Source organism: Diachasmimorpha longicaudata, chromosome 2, assembly GCF_034640455.1.
Source record: "Diachasmimorpha longicaudata isolate KC_UGA_2023 chromosome 2, iyDiaLong2, whole genome shotgun sequence".
NCBI lineage: Eukaryota > Metazoa > Arthropoda > Insecta > Hymenoptera > Braconidae > Diachasmimorpha > Diachasmimorpha longicaudata.
Window position 1 is genome coordinate 9390945 of NC_087226.1, and position 18526 is coordinate 9409470.

At 39.2% G+C, this 18526-nt stretch overlaps 7 protein-coding genes across 11 annotated transcripts; 4 read left to right on the forward strand and 3 right to left on the reverse strand.

Moving 5' to 3' along the window:
* The first annotated feature begins 92 nt into the window (after nt 1-92).
* LOC135173038 (uncharacterized) lies at nt 93-1391 on the forward strand. The gene is made up of 3 exons (XM_064139617.1): nt 93-498; nt 558-1124; nt 1199-1391. Exons 1-3 carry the CDS (start codon nt 432-434, stop codon nt 1270-1272), a joined length of 708 nt encoding a protein of 235 aa, XP_063995687.1. The 5' UTR covers nt 93-431; the 3' UTR covers nt 1273-1391.
* LOC135173037 (uncharacterized) lies at nt 1131-2634 on the forward strand. Its single transcript, XM_064139616.1, has 4 exons — nt 1131-1697; nt 1785-2076; nt 2164-2236; nt 2318-2634. The coding sequence occupies exons 1-4, from the start codon at nt 1531-1533 to the stop codon at nt 2503-2505; spliced, it is 720 nt and encodes a 239-aa protein (XP_063995686.1). The 5' UTR covers nt 1131-1530; the 3' UTR covers nt 2506-2634.
* A 155-nt stretch (nt 2635-2789) lies between these two features.
* On the reverse strand, nt 2790-5036 carry LOC135173039 (GTP-binding protein Rit2-like). 2 transcript variants are annotated; one of them, XM_064139618.1, is made up of 6 exons: nt 4791-5036; nt 4646-4695; nt 4448-4583; nt 4252-4308; nt 4099-4172; nt 2790-3863 (listed from the first exon to the last, which is right to left on the reverse strand). In XM_064139618.1, exons 3-6 carry the CDS (start codon nt 4566-4568, stop codon nt 3435-3437), a joined length of 681 nt encoding a protein of 226 aa, XP_063995688.1. In that variant the 5' UTR covers nt 4569-4583; nt 4646-4695; nt 4791-5036; the 3' UTR covers nt 2790-3434. The 2 variants fall into 2 exon arrangements, with proteins under 2 accessions (XP_063995688.1, XP_063995689.1); XM_064139619.1 differs by having other exon boundaries at nt 4765-5036.
* Nucleotides 5037-5049: 13 nt separating this feature from the next.
* LOC135173035 (BLOC-1-related complex subunit 6) lies at nt 5050-6321 on the forward strand. The gene is made up of 3 exons (XM_064139615.1): nt 5050-5329; nt 5402-5935; nt 6016-6321. Exons 1-3 carry the CDS (start codon nt 5192-5194, stop codon nt 6226-6228), a joined length of 885 nt encoding a protein of 294 aa, XP_063995685.1. The 5' UTR covers nt 5050-5191; the 3' UTR covers nt 6229-6321.
* A 130-nt stretch (nt 6322-6451) lies between these two features.
* Slip1 (SLo interacting protein 1) lies at nt 6452-9883 on the forward strand. Its single transcript, XM_064139608.1, has 3 exons — nt 6452-7036; nt 7325-9313; nt 9443-9883. The coding sequence occupies exons 1-3, from the start codon at nt 7016-7018 to the stop codon at nt 9701-9703; spliced, it is 2271 nt and encodes a 756-aa protein (XP_063995678.1). The 5' UTR covers nt 6452-7015; the 3' UTR covers nt 9704-9883.
* On the reverse strand, nt 9704-13711 carry LOC135173031 (importin-9). The gene is made up of 4 exons (XM_064139606.1): nt 12440-13711; nt 11993-12243; nt 11645-11888; nt 9704-11498 (listed from the first exon to the last, which is right to left on the reverse strand). Exons 1-4 carry the CDS (start codon nt 13395-13397, stop codon nt 9853-9855), a joined length of 3099 nt encoding a protein of 1032 aa, XP_063995676.1. The 5' UTR covers nt 13398-13711; the 3' UTR covers nt 9704-9852.
* Nucleotides 13712-13841: 130 nt separating this feature from the next.
* LOC135173033 (tetratricopeptide repeat protein 39B-like) lies at nt 13842-18136 on the reverse strand. 4 transcript variants are annotated; one of them, XM_064139611.1, is made up of 10 exons: nt 17933-18136; nt 17080-17120; nt 16972-17000; nt 16704-16884; nt 16495-16627; nt 15735-15867; nt 15441-15606; nt 14564-15285; nt 14254-14487; nt 13842-14182 (listed from the first exon to the last, which is right to left on the reverse strand). In XM_064139611.1, exons 2-10 carry the CDS (start codon nt 17104-17106, stop codon nt 14059-14061), a joined length of 1749 nt encoding a protein of 582 aa, XP_063995681.1. In that variant the 5' UTR covers nt 17107-17120; nt 17933-18136; the 3' UTR covers nt 13842-14058. The 4 variants fall into 4 exon arrangements, with proteins under 4 accessions (XP_063995681.1, XP_063995679.1, XP_063995680.1 ...); XM_064139609.1 differs by having other exon boundaries at nt 17741-18136; XM_064139610.1 differs by lacking the exon at nt 17933-18136 and adding an exon at nt 17544-17734.
* Nucleotides 18137-18526: the final 390 nt, after the last annotated feature.

Genomic DNA, 18526 nt, shown 5'->3' on the forward strand with positions numbered 1-18526 from the left:
CATGAACTACGATGGTGAACGTGTCTGTTGGTAAGGCATTACCACAGAGAACGTGGCGTGCCATTTGGGGCAGCCATTTGCGATTCTCCTAAGGCCCCGGGAATGTTTTAAAATTGATTTTCTCGTTTCTCGTGGCTCCTACAGCCAAAAGACTCCCAGTCTAGCTAGCCACGTTTTTGCAAATAAAATCAAATAGAAAATATTCAACAGGAAGTTCTCATTGGCTTTTTCGTCAAGCGAGAGTATACTATCTGATCGACTAAGCCATTAGATAACCCCTGACACCATCTCTTGTCGTAGTTTGCAGGCTTCAATTTCCCAGGTGATGTTTTCGATATTTTTGGGTGTCTGTATGTGCTTGCCCGAAGGTAGATATTTTAAGTTTAGCCGGCAGATTTAACTGGTTGAAATTTTAGTATCAATTTGTTGCCATGGACAGTGTCCCCTTCTTTTTAAATATCACAGAGGCATTGATCTCTGGATTAGAAAATGATAAAGGTAAAATAATTCGTCCTCCGTTAATTGAAAAAACTAGCACATTACTTCTTTGAAAATAGAAAAATCTGTCGCAAACGCATGGATTGAAAAAATAAAGGACATCGCTGACATGGAACTACAGCTGAAGTACATGAAGATCTTAATTTTCTGTTTGCAAAAAAATTTATTGATGACTTCTCTTGGAAAATCAGTCCCACAAAATTCTAAAGAATGTATGAAAACTTTGGACAATTGGTCCAAATTTTTTACATCAACTGAAACGAATTCAGGACATACTGAGGAACACTTGGGGAAAATCTATACAACAACCAGTGGAGACTTGCACGAATACTTTGCAATTCAAGAGGTTGGCGAGACATTGATTCAAGGGTACTACGGAATTTCCAGTGACGTACCCCTGTTGAAAAATCTATTTGAAACTGCGGATTTCAATATGATTGTGAACGACGACGAGACCTTTATAATCAACGAAATAGATGATCTGATGCAGGAAACTAATTCAGAGGAAAATGACAATATTAAAGAGTTATGTCAATGCAGACTTAAAGGAAAACATAAAGTTTCCATTGCGAGTCGACCGTCCTGGGGACGGAAGCGTTACATGGAAAGGCTTATCGACCAGTCGCGTACGTGTTCTTATCAGTATACAAATACAATAACTTGATTTGATATTTAAAAACATTTTTCCTCTTGATTAAAGCTCACACAGTGGGAGATCTCGAAGTGCCAGCAGTTAATGCGATGCTCCACAATTTTCGTTCTCCCCGGGGATAACAATGAATAAACCATCAGCTCCAATGTTGACCATTGAAAAACCGGTTTTTGTTACTCAGTGCTGCTGATCAGCGCATTTTAGGGTTAATTTTTTACAGCTGTGTAGTTTATTGGAGAATGTGAGTGTAAACGTGGCAGCAAATATAAAAATTTGAATGCTCGGTTGAAGTCTCGAATTATCAGGGCTTTGAGGTTATGGCTGATACGTAATTCGTTAGGTGGAATTAGTTATTCAATCAAGGGTGAATAAATAATTCAATGGCACTTGATTCAATGCGAGTTGGTGGAGGACGATGTCCGACTAGTGTTGTTGCTGTTCTTCTATTAATATGTTTTCTGTTGACGTGCAATTGGTGGGGTCTCTCCACAGAGAAAAATGAACTCCTCCTGCAGATTGATCAGATGCGTGCAGAGATTAAAATTAGGTGAGCATCAGAATTTTGTTTTATTCATTAATAATTTATTTAACGGAAGATAAATATTTATCTGTTATTGTTTTATTTGTCATGAAGTCTGGAAGAACGTGAAAAATGTGACACATCAGTATCCAACTTGGAACTCCGATTTAAACAGTCTCAGGAGACAATAGCTTCATTACACGTCAGAGAAAATGAACTGAGAAGGAGTAACGATGAGTTGACTAATTCAGGAGCATTCTGTAACAGTGAGCTAGAGTCCATGAGACAATTGGGCTCGACGAAGGATGCTGCATTAGCAGCCTTGAGACTTGATAAAGACACTATTGACGAGCAATTGAATGTTAAACGAGAAGAGGCACAAAAACTTCACGCTGATTTAGACAAAGTGGGGTTTTAATCAATTCCCAAAATTCGATAAGTTCACAGACTTCTTTTTTCGATGCATTTATAAACATTTCGATGCATTTTTCAGATTAAAATTGAACTGAATAATCTCAATCGAACGTGCACTGGTAAAGCAGCACAAGGTGTACAAGAGCCAGAAGGTAAGTTTTCTATTTACCTACGTTAGGGGAAAAATGATTCCACTCACTGATATGTAAGTAATGAAGAAAATAATTTCTAAGCATTGGGGAATAATCTGAACTCTCTCGTGGACGAAAATAATGCTGACACGGCTGATGAAATTGACGACGAGCCGGCAGGTGTTATAGAACCCTCGAAACGTCAAAGCCCATCTCAACTTAATCAGGACTCTATCTACAATCACATTGTAAAGGACGCGATGGTAACTCAAAAATCCAGTAAACAATGAACCGTACGTATGAATTAACGAATTGTGTAAATTAATAAGAACAGTTTTATTTGTTCATTCTACATTGTTCTAAAAATATACCTTGTTTTAACAATGATATGAAATAAATACGTGGTGATTTTTTTTAAATGCCTACAAGCATATTATGTTTCCATGGAGTATTGTCTCGACATCATAAATTATCCTCTATTTCATTAAAAAACTTCAGGATTGTATATTCAATGAATTCTTTATCTATTCGTTGTTAATTGATCATCAATTTCATTATGGAAAAATGTTTGTGGTATTAATACTGGTTTACGTTAGCTTTGGTATGTTTACATCTTTTAAATTTAGAGTAAATCATGAAGCTCGAGGTTGTTTAGTTTAAATGTTAAATAGATGCCATCATTTACTCATTTCAATTTGCCGAATATTTTTTTTTGTATAAAAAGATACATTCATTCGATTAAAAAAAAACAAGTTCCTATACTATTCAACATTAATAGATATTTCTCTGCAACTGAAATGCTCAATTTATGACTAGAACAGAACTGATCCTTGCTTATTCCTATGTACATTGTAATAATTTCAAACTCGCATATTCTCTCATAAGTACAACACCAATAACACAAGGGATTACAGAAGCGAGTCAGGCAAAATGGACACTTTTTATTTTTCTTTGAACGTTGTTGAATGAAATCACTTTTCAATGAAATTAAACCATTTTATCACGATTAAAACATTTCTTCGTCTACGTGATGAGACTAGAATGCAAAATTAATTAACAAACATTAGAAGTGTCCATTTTGCCCCAGCCTTGCCTATCAATGGTAATAATTAATGAATAGTACCGTTAACAATTCGTCTATAAGCTAAATCAATGCGCAAACATTCTAAGCGTAAAATTCTCTGCAAGATTATCAAACAAAAAATAATCGTGTCGAGTGTTAAGGAGAGTAGTGTGATGTGTTCCTATTCTTCCTACGAAATATGAAAGCGAAAATTGACCGAAGCCTTCGCCATCGACTTCGCTTTCTAGCTGTCTCACGATTTCGTTCTTTATTTCGTATCTGTCGTACGATGGAATAAAATGCATCATCGATGAATTGTCGTAGTGCCGCTGATGTTTCGTAGAATGGGCAGCCCAGTTGATCAGCCAGTGATTTGCCCTCTTCTGTGGAGACTTTTCGTTGCGACTGTAAATCGAATTTATTACCAACGAGAACCAGAGGAATGTCTTCATTGGCTCGCACACGAGAAATTAGTTTTCGATATTCGAGTGCCTCCTGAAAACTGTGGCGATCTGTTACGGAGTAACAAATCATAAAACCCTCGCCGCATCTCATGTATTGGTCTCGCATTGCGGTGAACTCGACCTGCAATTATAATTCCGTATTGATGTGGCAGATCTACACTGAGAGAATAAGGAACATCACTCAAGCAAGTCTTTGTTGGATAAAAAATTGTAAATACAAAAATTACCGTTAAAAAAAATTCTTTGATTAGAAATTGAAAGACTCAAATATGAATAATGACTCTTGCTTGAGTAAGAACTTTTTTCTCTCAGTGTACAGAATTAGAGACAGTTAACAAAAATATTTGATATCACACTTGGCCTGCGGTATCCAGGATATCCAAAAGGGCTGGCTCACCGTCAATAACTGCCTGCTGCCGATACGAATCCTCTATTTTTTAAAGTGAATGAATTATAGTGATTCAATAATATAAATTGCCAATGGCTTATTGGAAGAATGCAAGTCTTACCAATCGTCGGGTCATGGTAATCCAGAAAACTGTGACTCACAAATTGGAGCGTAACAGCTAGAAAGTTCATTAGTGCATTGAAAAATCTATAAATTCAATCAGTTGTTTCGATCATCGAAAAAAATTTGTAGGAATGATTCTCTTGGATTTCTATCGGGAATTTCATGAATTTTTGGCCCTCATAATTGGAATTTACCTGATTTTCCAACACCTCCATCCCCAAGAACAACAATTTTATAGATCCTCGGTACTCTAGCAGTAACTTGACCAGTCTGTCCTGCCTGGCTCTTCCCGTTTTGCCCCGCATCGGAAGTCATGATTAATCCACTAATCTGTTGAGATAAATCATCACATCCCTAAAAAATTCTCATAACGATTTGATCGGAACACTCACATAAATAATTCGACAAACAGGCAGATGTCCGGAGCTCACCTGCAGTCCATCTGCAACAATTTAAATTCAATTAACCGTTTTATGCATTATAAACAAGCAAAAATGCAGGTATAAATTACCAAAATTTATTGATTAAACGGCATACTTGAATTTTATAAGGGTGGGGACTGTTGCCTCCGTAAAACGGAGCGACGAGTCCAGAGTGCTCCAAAATTGGGAGCATGTGCCTACGAATAACAACACAACTATCTAACAATATATTTAACGGCATAAACCGGCCGAATTTACGGTTTAAAAAAAACTAAATCATGGATTCCCTAAAAATCTCCAAAATACCATAGCACTCATCAGTCAAGTCACTGCCCACTAGTTTACATACTCCACCTACACTTATTCATACACGAATATTCCATACGAACGATTCTCTCGCGCATACACAGATTGATACGCATGTCACGATCAGCAGCGCCTCAATGACGTTTGACTTCGATCCTTTGACATTTATTTCAAAAACATTGCTCCAAAATTTCTACCCAGCGGAGTCAAATGTCCCGGTCAACGTCAAGTGGTGAAAGAAATACTGCTAGTGAAACAAGAATGGATGAGGAGCCAGATGTTCCAGCCAGAATGAGTCAACCTCAAAATTCCTATAAAATAGCACCGATGGATTTCGACGAAGACCGAGTAAGGTTAGATGTTAAAAAGCCTCATTCATAGTGTCAAAGTTCTTTAATATTTTCAATGATTGTCGTTCAGCCCCAGGAGATGACCGCCTCGTACTCCGAAATCTCCTTTGACTCTCAGTCCTCTCCGCCGATCTCAGAACTCCGTTCGCTGGTAGAATCCCCGGATATCGATGACGACGAATTCATGACAGACGAACGAATGAGGAAAATCGATGCCCTGGCTGACAGGCCACACATGCTAAATTTAAAAAGCCCCGAGGGTAGCCCTGAGGAAGAGGAGGAGGGCCCAGATCTCCCGGGGTATAGGAAAGCCATGGGGTATTTACGACTGGAGGGGACTGTCATGCAGGAGGGGGAGATGGTGCTGTTTGTTGCTGAAGATTTGGAGAATAAAATAAAGCTGTCGAGTCCTGTTACGAAGAAGGGAGAAACCCCGTCGTTCCCAGGCTCGAGAAGTTCAACTCCTTGTTTATACAGACAAGCATTAAATCCACAGTTACCATTACCTGATCACAATGCACTCAATGAACTCGAGATGGAAGCCAGGAAAATAGCTACTTCTGTTGACTCACTGACTGAGAATTTAGCAGCTATTCTCCACAGTGTAATTTATCAATATTTTTCATTATTTATTGTGACAATAACGTGAGAAGTTCCGTTAATGAATGTCTTTTATCGTTGTAGGCCTCAGCTGTTACTGTAGATTGTTTAGAAACATACAGAGACGCCGTTTGCAAAACCTGTGATGCAGTAGACCATAATATTAAATCGATGTATCAATTAATGGCAAAATGCGAGGAGCTATCAAAATCCATGGGCCCCATCTACAAACTAGCTGAGCAAGTGAAGGAAATGAAACGATTACTAGATTTATTTGAGGGGACAATGAACCTATGAATACATATCTGAAGTATTAACTCGATCGAGTAACATCGATATTCGTTATAACACTCCTCACTATTTTTGAAATAATAAATTTCCTTAATCATCCTCCTCGACGTTAATTAATTCACGATCAGCGGATATTAGTGAAATAATGACAACGTTGATTAAACTGTCATTGTCCATTGCAGACACTTCCCTTTGAAAAACCTTTTTCATCAGATATTCATTTACACATGTGCATGTACATATGTGCATGAAAAACGAGAGAGATTTTATCGACACTTGGATGACCATCTGTCTTTGTTTAGTCGGTCAGTAGCCTAACGTGACATTCCTTCATGTACCATTTGCCTGGAGCGTGAGATGGGCGGCTGCACAAAAGACTCCAAACCGCACTGGCACAGGCTCAGTTGAGGTTGAGACTGTATCGAGTTCATACACCAAGTTTTTCTCCATTTTCTCATTATCACCACTATGCTGTCGTGAATGTATCGAGTAAAGTTTTACGGTTGTGACTGCATTCCATCGTAAAATTCCGTCAATTACGATGAGAATTCTCCGGATACCAGTGGAAATTCAATTCAAAGGGCTGAAAAGGGAATATACTCATGACGAGTAACCTCATTACAAGGACGCCATATGTAGTCCTAGCCAAACCTAAAACATCTCATTCATTTATTACTCACCAGTATTCTTTGCATATTTCGAATTTTTCAATCCCCCTGATAATGAGCCCGATTGTGTTTTTATTGTCTGTGCGACACTGACTTGACAACTAGAAGAGGAGTTAAACACAACCATGGACTTTGTTATTCTATCGGTAAGTGCAGAGACGGGTGGAAATGATTATAAAAATATGTAGCTGACACTAGCGGAATGTTCGAAGGGAAAAATTATTATGGAAAACATTTTTCAGGAGTCAAGAGTCAGATAATCGTTTGAATGCATTTTTTAAATTTATAATAATCATTTAATAAAAATTTACAAGATATTTTTTACATTTTCGTTTCTGTCCGCAATTTCAGCTTCATTATAAAAATCACGAAATACAAATGAAAGAAAAAAAATTAATAAAAAAAAGCGCATAGTAATCTGCCTCTTCTTCCAGGTGAACGGTCGAGATGTTTCCAATTCTAGTCACGAAGATGTTGTGCGGTCTTTTGAAACTGCCCAAGAGCCCATAACGATCCAGGTATTGCGAAAACAATCAGCGAGGCCAATATCACACGCCGAAACAACGACATGCAGATCAGAGTCATCAGAGCAGAAAAAATTGTCTTGTAGTGTTTCAACAGGAGTTCAAACAGATCTGGGAGGGCTGATTAATGAAGACTACGATGAGAATTACTACGTGTTTGAGGATGGAGAAGAATACGACTTTGAGAATGAAGAGAACGACGGGGATGACGTTGAAGAGGTTGAGGAATTCGATGAGATCTTCTCGAATTCCGTTGACCCGCACCAACTCCGGGATTACAAAGTCCATGAGGATGTTTATTTTGAGGAAGTGACACTGAGAAAAAGCGCCAGTACTGAGAAACTGGGCTTGACAGTCTGCTACAATTACTCATACGATCGAGACAATACTGAAGCTGCTGAGGTCTACATCTCCGAAATAGCCAAGGACAGTTTGGCAGCAAGAGATGGCAGACTTCGAGAGGGTGATCAGATCCTTCAGGTGAACGGGAAAGACATCGAGAGTAAAGAGCAGACTGAGAGGGTCTTCGCACAAACGAAGAATACTGTAGTCATTCTAGTGAGTCGATGCCTCTACCATCAGACGTCGTCTCCATTATTTTCTGATAACATCCCAGCGTACCAGAACAGCATGATAGAGCTTCTTCTTCAACAGCAAAAACGTCAGTACGAGGCTTCAGGACTCGGTGACAATGAGCACAACGAAGGGGCCTTTAGATCATCTCCACCACCAGTGCCATCTCACAGTCTCACCATCAACACCACGAACTTGAATATGAACACTTCATCATCCACGTGCTCCTCTCAAAACTCCCACGGGTCGAATAAGGACTTTATCACAGAGAAAAATTCCAATTACGGGGAGAACCTAAGGGAGTCGATGAAGAAAATTGATGAATTGAGTATCAGTGGAAAACGTAGGAAGCCTCGAGAAGCTGGGAGTGACAGTGAACACATCTACGAGACTATTCCAGAGAGCGACACCGAGCCAATTTACTCCTCTCCCTACGAGAGTAAATTGAATCTTCGAAGAAATGAGGTATGTCATGATCACCGAAGTAAATCATCAAAGAGTAGTAGTTCAATCGAAGAGAAGGACTCGTCGAGTGCCTACAATACTGGAGAATCTTGTCACAGTAATCCTTTAGTTCTGGAACTGCATAAGGACCCTCGAGAGCTCAGAGGGAGTACGCTGGTTCTCTGTCCCTCGGACAATACTTACACGAGTACTCTGGTTTCCACAGCAACATGCCGCAGTAGACCCCCTCCTTCCTGCGATGTTGCTGAAAATCAGGTGATTCGCACGATTCAGTCTTCCCTCTCTGCTCCACAGTTTATAAATCCTCAAATCACTCCTGATAAGGAAGAGAAGAAACCAAATTCCTGTTATTATCACAGCACAAATCGTCACCAGTACCAGACTCCTTATCAATATTACCATCAACGCCATTACCAACAGAATTTCACGAATAATCGAAGCTCTTGGGATAATCGGGATAAAGATTCTAGTGGCTCTGGCATTATGTACACTAATGTTGATAATCTCGAGCAGACGATGATGCTGCAGCAGCAGATATTCACACAAGCACTTAATAGGAAAAATGTCAGCAATAAAGAGACGAGAGTGAGAAACTCAAAGTCGAGGGGTAAATTTAGGGCACCCAATTTGACTCAATATCACTTCATCGGTAGTCAACAGGTTCGTCAAGTGAATACTCTTAACTTACCGGAGGATAAGTGCGATCCGAGGATGGAATGGAAGGTGAAACGAAGACCCGATGGAACGAGGTACATTGTTAGGCGACCAGTAAGAAGTCGATTGTTGGGCAACAGAACACTGGAGATTTCTGAAGAGAGAGCCGGACTTACAACTGAGGATGATACAGTTTCTGAGATAAAAGTATGAGTTTATCTTTTTTTTTCTACTTCTTACACTTCCAACGGTTGAACTTGGTGAATTCTGGTGTTCCTGATCATTTTTTTTCTAATAGTGTAGATTAATATCCCCTCTTTCTTATCTTTCCTGCAGCTTGGAAGATATTGGACCAAAGATGAACGAAAACGACACTTAGAGCAAGCTCGTCTCCGCAAACAACGTCAGGCAACAATAAAACAGCAAATGAAGCAACCGCAGTCTTACGAATTAACAAATTCTGATCATGTGGATGAAACAAAAGAGAGTCGAAAATTCAGTCAAGATCCGGGACTGATAAATACTCAAAAAATTGATGATCACTGTGGAGCCAATGGAAAGCCAATTATAGGTCTTCTCTCAGTAACTACAGTCTAATTGCCAAAACTATTTTAAGCATTTATTATCAATGTTTTTTCATTTTTAATCCCGGTATGTATTCTAATATATTGATAAGAATGTACATAATAGTAGAAAAAAAAACATCACTTGGTGAACATTTATTATCGCAAACGATGGGAAAGTATTTACTGAATGAATGTTGAAGTAATTCCCAGATTATTAAGAATTTTTCCTTCATTTGGATTCAGATGTTGTGTGAATGCTGGAAAACAGTGGTGGTTTGAAAAATTTGTGAGAAAATCTCTAAGATATTGATTAAGGTTCAGATGATAGATTGAATCTTGAAGAAGATCAGGGTCGTCTTCCTCTTCATCTTCATCCGTAAGTCTCAACAAATCCACTTCATTGCCAGGGTTTATGAAAATATCATCCTCATTTTCAAGCTCCTCATCATCAGAATCCTTTGGCTCCTGATTGAGAGGGCAAACAGCCTCCATATCATTGGAAATCTCATTAATAATGAGTTTAAAAATCTTAACGAGAATGGGTACGGTTGTCCATTGATATGGTCGCGACTGTGTCTTACTCCTTGTACGAACACCAGCTTCAGTCGGTGAAAAGATTTCATCTCCTTTCACCATGATCTCATTGAGTCTGGCGTCATCATTAGTGACTCCATGCTCCAGAATTTTTGATAAAGCAACAATCGTCACTTTCCTGTCGTAATTGCCAAAGAAAGAATGCTGCCTTGCCACCCATTCGACAAGAACAAAAGCGAGCGCGCTCTGCCCCGTTGGTCCTGGTACTGTTGACAAAAAATTGAGAACAGCATCAAACTCAGTATTGATCAAGTGAGCATAAACCATGAGTAGACTCTGCATGACTGTCAAAGTTTCAGCTCTCTGCATTTTACTGAGAACAGCTTTCAAGAGGAGGTCTAGGTTCTCACCCAGGCTATTTCCAACCTTTCTGATCAATGTTGTTACCAATCTTCCCACGAACGTAGCTGTGAATTCACTGGATTGAGGATTTAACAACTGGGCAACGATCTGAAGAATGTAGTGCAGCCCAGTAAGACCCTCGTTATCACGGTGATCAATGACTTGTCTTGCCCCTACTGATAAATAAGTTCGTATAACTTCTCCACCACTCTGAAGGGTGCCATTGTCATCAGAGTTCATTATGCAGTGGCAAGCTGCTGGAAATGCACTTTCCACTAGAGCATTGCTCAAATTACGAGGAGAAAATTGCACTAGTACTTGGAGAACATCTAGAGCGACGCCTTTGATTCCTTCATCTGCAGATTTATCAGGACTTCCTGTCATCATGCTGACGAGCGTTGGTATCAGGCGTGTTTGGAGGGGCTCAATGCATTCAGGATTTTCTGTCAGTTCTTTGAAGAGATCTTGACAGATTGACAGTATCTCTGGATCACTGTGGTATTTCACGAAGACAGCTATAGTTAGAGGGCCAATTTTTTCTTCAACACTGGCTGTGAAGCTCTTGTCCAGGGAGATAAGAACTGCAAATGTCTCCATAACCAGGATTAAAATTTCTGTCGTCGGCTGATTTGCAACAAGATTGAACAGCCCTTGGAACATTGGTGACAGCTGAGGCCTTACGACATTGTTTATGAGGGTATTTGGGTCGGTGGATGCCTCGCAGAACCAGTAAACTGCTCGGACAGAGCTAATTCGAATGCAAATAGGCTGGTTTTCCTGAAGTCCATTGACTGTTGCCTCAAGAAAACGAGGCATGACCTCCGGGGGAATTTGCCTGGCACATCTGCCTGCTAGACAGAGACAGCGACCCAGGAGAAAAGGGTGAGCACCTGTGTCCAAATAAAAAGGCAATTTCTTCAATTAATTTCATGAAGATTACCGACATGGAAGAGCGACAATCTAAAATTTCTCTCTATAAAATTTTATCGCGTATCTAAAAAAAATATAGGTATAAAAATGTTTATCAATTAATTACTTGAATCATTGAGTGTTGCCAATATGACGCGATCCAAAAACCCGGCAATATCAAATTGAACACTTCCAATTTCCAATTTCTCAACGAGGTCGTCCTTAGCAATGCTCAGAGCAAAAATAGCTGCCTCTGAGAGCTTCCAATAGTTCTCATTAGTTGCTCTCATGGAATTAGCGGCTTCAATATGCCTTGTAACAACTTCACAGATTGCATTCACCGAATCCTCCTCCGAGCGCTGGATCAGAGCCTGTAGACGATATATCTTGATGCTATCAGACCGCACAAAATAACTTTTTCGCTTGGATTCTCTTTTTAAGAAAATGCAATGAAACCCGGTTTGTGGATACTTACAGAGAGTAATTCCTGCGCTGATATCCGAAGGTTATAGGCAAAGGCACACTGATCATCCTCCTCGACGAATTGACTGGGGTTTGTGGCCCAGAGTTCAATCTGTTCCTCCGTTATTTGCATGAATATTATTAAGTAGTACATTGTTTCACCAGTGAGATTGGTGAGAAGCCCTGAGAACTTTTTGTTGTCCATCAAGCTCTGGATGAATTCGAAAATCGCGATGATGAGATTATTGAAATTGATTATTTCACCTAAAAAAGAAGTGGTAAAAAAAAGAAATTTTCATTGTGAACAAATACGTTAGAAAAATATTTGGAAAATCGGGTCTCTGAAGCAGAGAAAAACCAAGTTGACTTTATGAGATATCGTCAATTAATAAATGGAATTGATACCCGACAACGTCGCCAATAGTCAGTAAAAATCAATGGAATTTTAATGAATCATTACCATCAGAATCAACTTGTTTCTCCTCAATATCCTCATCGTCTCGTCCATTAACGGTCTCCTCTTGATAAATCTTAGCACTCTGCACGAGAGTATCCCAAATAGGCGGCAATATTTGAGGTAGATAATTAGCCACATACTTGGACAGGTTCGAAGCCAGACAGTTAACAGCCTTAATAATATCCGTCTTAAGCCCTATATCGCAGGTAGGGCCATTGGGTTCCGTCAAGTACTTGATAAATTTCTCACAGAACATTGGAATGACCGGCTGGAGATATTGCCGGACGAATTCCTTCTGATAAACCCCAGTGGAGGCGACTAACCCTGTGATCGTTGCAAAAATCTCCACAGCTCTACCCCTTGTTCTTATCGAGTACTGATTATCACTCTGAAATATTCTGTACATCTCTTGTAGAATAACAGGTCCAACATTGGGAAGTTGAGTGTCAGTCAGGTCTCTGGTAAACTCACTGAGAACTCTCATTGCCCCATGAACTGCGAATTCGCTCTCTCCACTAAGACAGTTCACCAGAATGTCGAACAATCCTGGCCAATTTTCAGGCCAATCCCAGTGAGCAATTGCTGAGATTGCATATGCAACAGATGCCCTGACCTTGCTAATGCTCTCGTGAAGTCCGAGAGGCAGAAGTTCCTTGATTCTCTCCTTGGTCACGTGCTTCAGCTCAGGGGCCCGGAATTTCTCAGCCTCTGGGGACCAGTGGGTCTCGACATACTGCTTCAACAGGACCGATGACAACTGTCTTATCTCCAGGGACCCATTTCTGTCTACCACGAATTCAGTCAGATGTATTCCGAATTCGTCGGTTACCTCCAGAGCCTGAATCCTCTGCTCTGCTGCCTGCCGAGTCTCTCGGTGCGGCGAAAGGATACCGTTCAGAGTTTCGTACAGAGCCTCCTTCAAGGAGTTTTCGACGTCTCGGGAAGTCGGACTTGTCGACATTGTTTATGATTTTCGGTGTCTCGTCAGGCCATTGAAAAATACTATTCTATCGAATTGGAGGGAATTGTCCTATTGAAGGAGGTTAGTTTCAAAGATGACTATATGTTTCTGATCAATTATCAGTGGATGTAGACTTCTAATCTATGATGTGTGATTGCAATCAGTATTTGTTAATTCAATGTTTTTCTGATCGATTAGAAAAGGATTTTAATATATTATTACTGATTTGTGATAAGAAATTAAATTGGTGCAGTAATTGCCGACACTATATACTACTGTATGTACCTCGCCGGATGCCGGATGTAGACCGCGCGCGCAGTGACGCTAGCCATGTGGTTTTATGATAATTATGAATATTCGTAAGTGTCGACTTATCGTTCTGCAATTGACTTGCTCTCGAATATTTCAGCCAGGGGATGTAAATAATGAATCATACTCTCCTGATACATATATATACACTATATTATAATACATAATATTTGGTTTTTTAATAGATCTCGGCCCATCACACATTACTATAAATTTAAATTACAATAATGGAATTATGAAAACAACATTATGATAGGTCCCAAATATCGAATAATTGCATTTCAATACGAAAGTACTTTTAATTGACAGTACTATTAGAAATCAGCTCTGACAGTACAGCTTTTGTAGCTTCTTAAGCTTCTTCAGCAACCTCAATCATCGTCCCATTACCAACTTTCTTATTGTTCAATTCTAGCAAATCTGCGTGGATTCGGAAATGCAGACGTGACTCGAGAAAATATCCAGTGTAATTACGCCTGAAACAAATGGAGAGTTAATGGATTGGGAACTTTCTATCCCCCTCATTCGACAATGTATGAAACTTTACTTGGCATCCTCGAGGAGGGCAATAGCGGTGGCAATATCGCCGTTGTCCCGCGCCAGAACCGCCAGCTCGACAACAGCATAGGGTACCAAGTACGTATCCTCCTTTATTTGCTTCTCCATCTTGATAATTTGCCTGAGGCAATCCTCTGCCAGCAAAGGGTGATCCATTAGCCGCAGGCATGCACCCTTGAGCAGCAACAGAAGTGCGGTATTATCTGCATCATAGTCGGTCTTTCTGTGAAAAAAAACCCGTTCTCGTAATCGTTTTGAGAATAATTATCTCATTGTCAATTCATAAGGAATCAACTCACGAACTGGATTTCAGAGACTTCTCCTCATTCTCAATAGCCTTGTACAGACTCATAATGAGCTCCTTACGTTTACCGGCAATACGGAAAATATTCCATAGGAACATTAATTCGAAAATAGGCACGACTAGAGTTTTACTCTGTGAGAAATATCTCTCCGATTTTTTGCATATAAATTTCTCCATTGGCAGAGATTTGCCAGCTATCCTCTGTTTGTACGTTGGTACTTGCATCATGAGATTACTAATGCAATCACGATCAGAGCTTTTGGCATCTGGTTTTCTCATAATCATAATTGCAGCCTGCTGATACAGATATATTGTTCGAGACCAATTAGATTTTTCAGCCAGTGATATTGCATAGAAAAGAGCCTCATCCCACTCTTGTTTGATGCAGTGCACCCACATGAGCTCCCAGAAGCATAAATGGTGAAACTGGGGCCACATTTCCTGGCTTTTCCACGATTTTTTGTACCACTCTATGGATTCATCCATATTTCCCTGTGTAAACTCAAGGCGGCCCTTGAAGAATAAAAACCATACGCTATTTGGGTAGAGATCCAGTTGCTCATCAAGTGCTTCTTTGCAAAAGTCAAGATCACCATCTGTGTGGCTTAAAATAAATGTCACTATCAGATGGTAGGACAATAGTGTTATTACGCATAAGACTTGGCGCATTCCTCGTTTCTCGTTATACCCCAATTGTAGCTCCCTCAGTCCATATTCCTATCAGGTGCATTTTAAAATATTTAATAATAATGTGAGATTGTCATCAATAGTCGAATTAATGATAAAGCGTTAACAATAACTCGAATGTCCACATTAGCTTATCATTAAATTATGGAATTATAGCAAAAATAATCTTCAGATAAATGAATTACCTTATCAGCGGAGAATCCAATAAACTGGAGTAATTTGATAACTCTCCCTGGTAGCAAAGATATCATAAGATTGAATGTTCCGATACCCATTCGGACACCACTCTCAAAGTGCAATCTGTGTGCTTCATTCGTCCAGTTGCGTGATTTCAAAATTATGAGGCACTCTCTGCAAATTCACGTAAAGAGATAATTATTTCACACGCAATTCTTAAGTCCAATGTCAGAGAAATGAAAAAGTCATCATGAGATTGAATTCATCATGGCATTCGCATTAGAATTGCAACTTTTATTTACTTATATATGAAAAAGCAAGTGCGAATTTTCAATCCGGCTTTGACGAAGCTGACCAGCGTTTCGTCTTCGATAAACGTAAGCATCGCCTTCAATAGCAGGGACTCAGCATAGCATAGTTCCGCATGCACCTCCTCTGCAATTATCAATCGGTTTCACTATCATTCCCATCATGCTACTTATTTATCTGTGAATTACTATCGCATTTGATGGTCTGCAGTCATTAACATGAGCTTAGTAGATCTATCGTGATCATAGAAAGATCATTAAGTTGTTTTGATTTTTCTTTTTTTTTATGCTTCATGAATTTGCCGAGAACAATCAACGGAAATTTTTTGTGAAAGTCAGATCTACGATGACTGATAAATAACTGTTGAATCATTTCTTCCTGTCCCAAATGATTTGAAATCCGTTAGAAACGATTTTATTTTTTTGGGTAACTGACAGAGCTCGGCCATTGATCTTTATATAGATATCGGTATAAAAACGTTAGGAATTTCGAATCATTGTCACCATAAAAATGTCATTGTTCCCCTTTTAAGACCAAAAATTTAAGAAATGATCAACAAGATTTCTGAGATTGAACTTTCGATAAAGAGCATGTTATTTTATTTTTGATGTTGCCCCCCCTCCCGATTCATTTTATACTCGAAAAAAAAACACTTATGACCCTGAAGACCTTAACAGTCACAACGAACGATTCCTCGTTACTATATTTTTCCGCACTGTTGCATGCATCGTAAAGAATGTTTAATGATCTCACCATCTGTATAGTTGTCATAATTAGTTTTCGTGACCATTTTTCCAATATATTGTGGGAGAGTAACGTGACGACGTTGCTTGGAGCATACATTCATGCATAGCTTTAAAGCCTCTGAGAGTTTGGCTATACTTTGCTGGGAATATATCAGATTAATTCATCTTCAATACTCGAAAGAATGAAATTACAAATGATTATCGATGATTGATTACCTGCTCGACTGTCAAGAACGCCTCAATACAAGCAAAAATAGCTGTTCCCAGGGAGTGATACATACTCGTGTCCGCCCAAGGCTCAAGAATTTTTTTAGCACTCTCAAAATCATTATTAAAAAACAAATTTATCGATTTCTCTGCTTCATCTATCGCTCTATCCAAGTCCATAGTAGTCGGTCTGAATGCAAAATTTTTCAATGTTTATATTCACATCCACCTACGCATTTCTCAATTATTAAACGAAAAAAAATCATCGTTTATATACCTCGTGATAGTTTCCTGTGCATCTTGAAACTGTAAACCATAAAAAACAAAATTTTCCGTTAATTTCAGATAATTATCATGTTAAATTACCCATAAAATATCACTGTACCTCATCCTCTCCTTCGACGTCGGACATTGTTGCTGGTTAAGCTACGAAAAATAATGACAATTCAATTTCCATCACTTTAAAATATCCTACATAGAAGAAAGGACCAACAGTTCTACTGAACTTTCTCTATAATTTCGCATCTCTGGACGGGCAAGGAGAAATTCATGAGTCAAGATTTAATTTCTAGAGTGTCCTCCTTAGACATTTATTATCGTAGAGAATATCAGCAGTTAAGGGGGAAATATTGCAAAGAACACCAACAGACTGATAAGAATAGTCGGTTTAAATAAACCCACTAAGTAACAAATTACTGTCACCAGCAACTGCAAAACTATGTTGAATGAAAAATACACGGAACCTTCACTTATGAATAAATCATCAAGAATATTGTTTCTATAAAGAAAAAACCCATCGCAAGAGCTACCTTGCGTTAATGAAGTTTTATCCTCTCATTAGCGACTTACATTATGTATTGATGAATCCACCAGGAAATAAACTGGTTTTCAAAGCGTAAATTACGGTTTTGCTGATATAAAATTAAATCCACAACTCTTAATATTATCCTCGAATCATAACGCGAAATAGATGTTAAAAAAATCCGATAATCTAATTACCAAAAACGGTATAGTATGTATACATGTGTAAATACAAAGTGACGTACTGAACTGTTTGACAGTCGACAGTACTGGTCGTACTGATCGCCGCTAGCCAAATCGTGTCCAGTACTTGGACTACAAAAGCCCGATTACCACCACTTCTTCGGTCTTTCTCTCCGCCGATTCCCAATTCTTAATGTGCTCTCGCTTCAAACAAATAACGCCTGTCAAGTACATAAAAACAATCACTGACTCACATTTGATCCTTTCATTTTAAAATCTTCTCTTCAAAGTTCGACTTTCTTGATTTGTTTTATGTCTAATTCACATTCCTCGAGATACATCCAGTTGCATCCGGCGACTCGAACTGACAGACAAGTACAATTATTTAATGATAGTCTAGAATCGCTGATAGGAAATGATGGCTCTATTACTATTGACCCACATGTACGAGACCTGAGGAATAAACGATAGTTGGGAAGGAAAAAAACATGTAAAAAGTGAGAAAGGTAGTCTGATGCCGGGCAGTATCCTAGTACCTTACTCCAGACACAGGCAACTCCTGGGGTTTCTGTCGGTCACTTGGGGAGGCTTCGTTCGTACTTGTTCAACTGTACAAATGATCAACTGTACAGAGAATTTTCAAACGATGAAAGCACCACTGTGCAGGGATTCAACTGTTGAGACAAAAAGCTAGGCTGTACATGTGGACCCAGCGCTACATGTACAGCTTACCTTTTTGTCTCGACAGTTGAATCCCTGCACAGTGGTGCTCTCAACGTTTGAAAATTCTCTGTACAGTTGATCATTTGTACAGTTGAACAAGTACAAACGGAGCCCCCCCCCCCTCC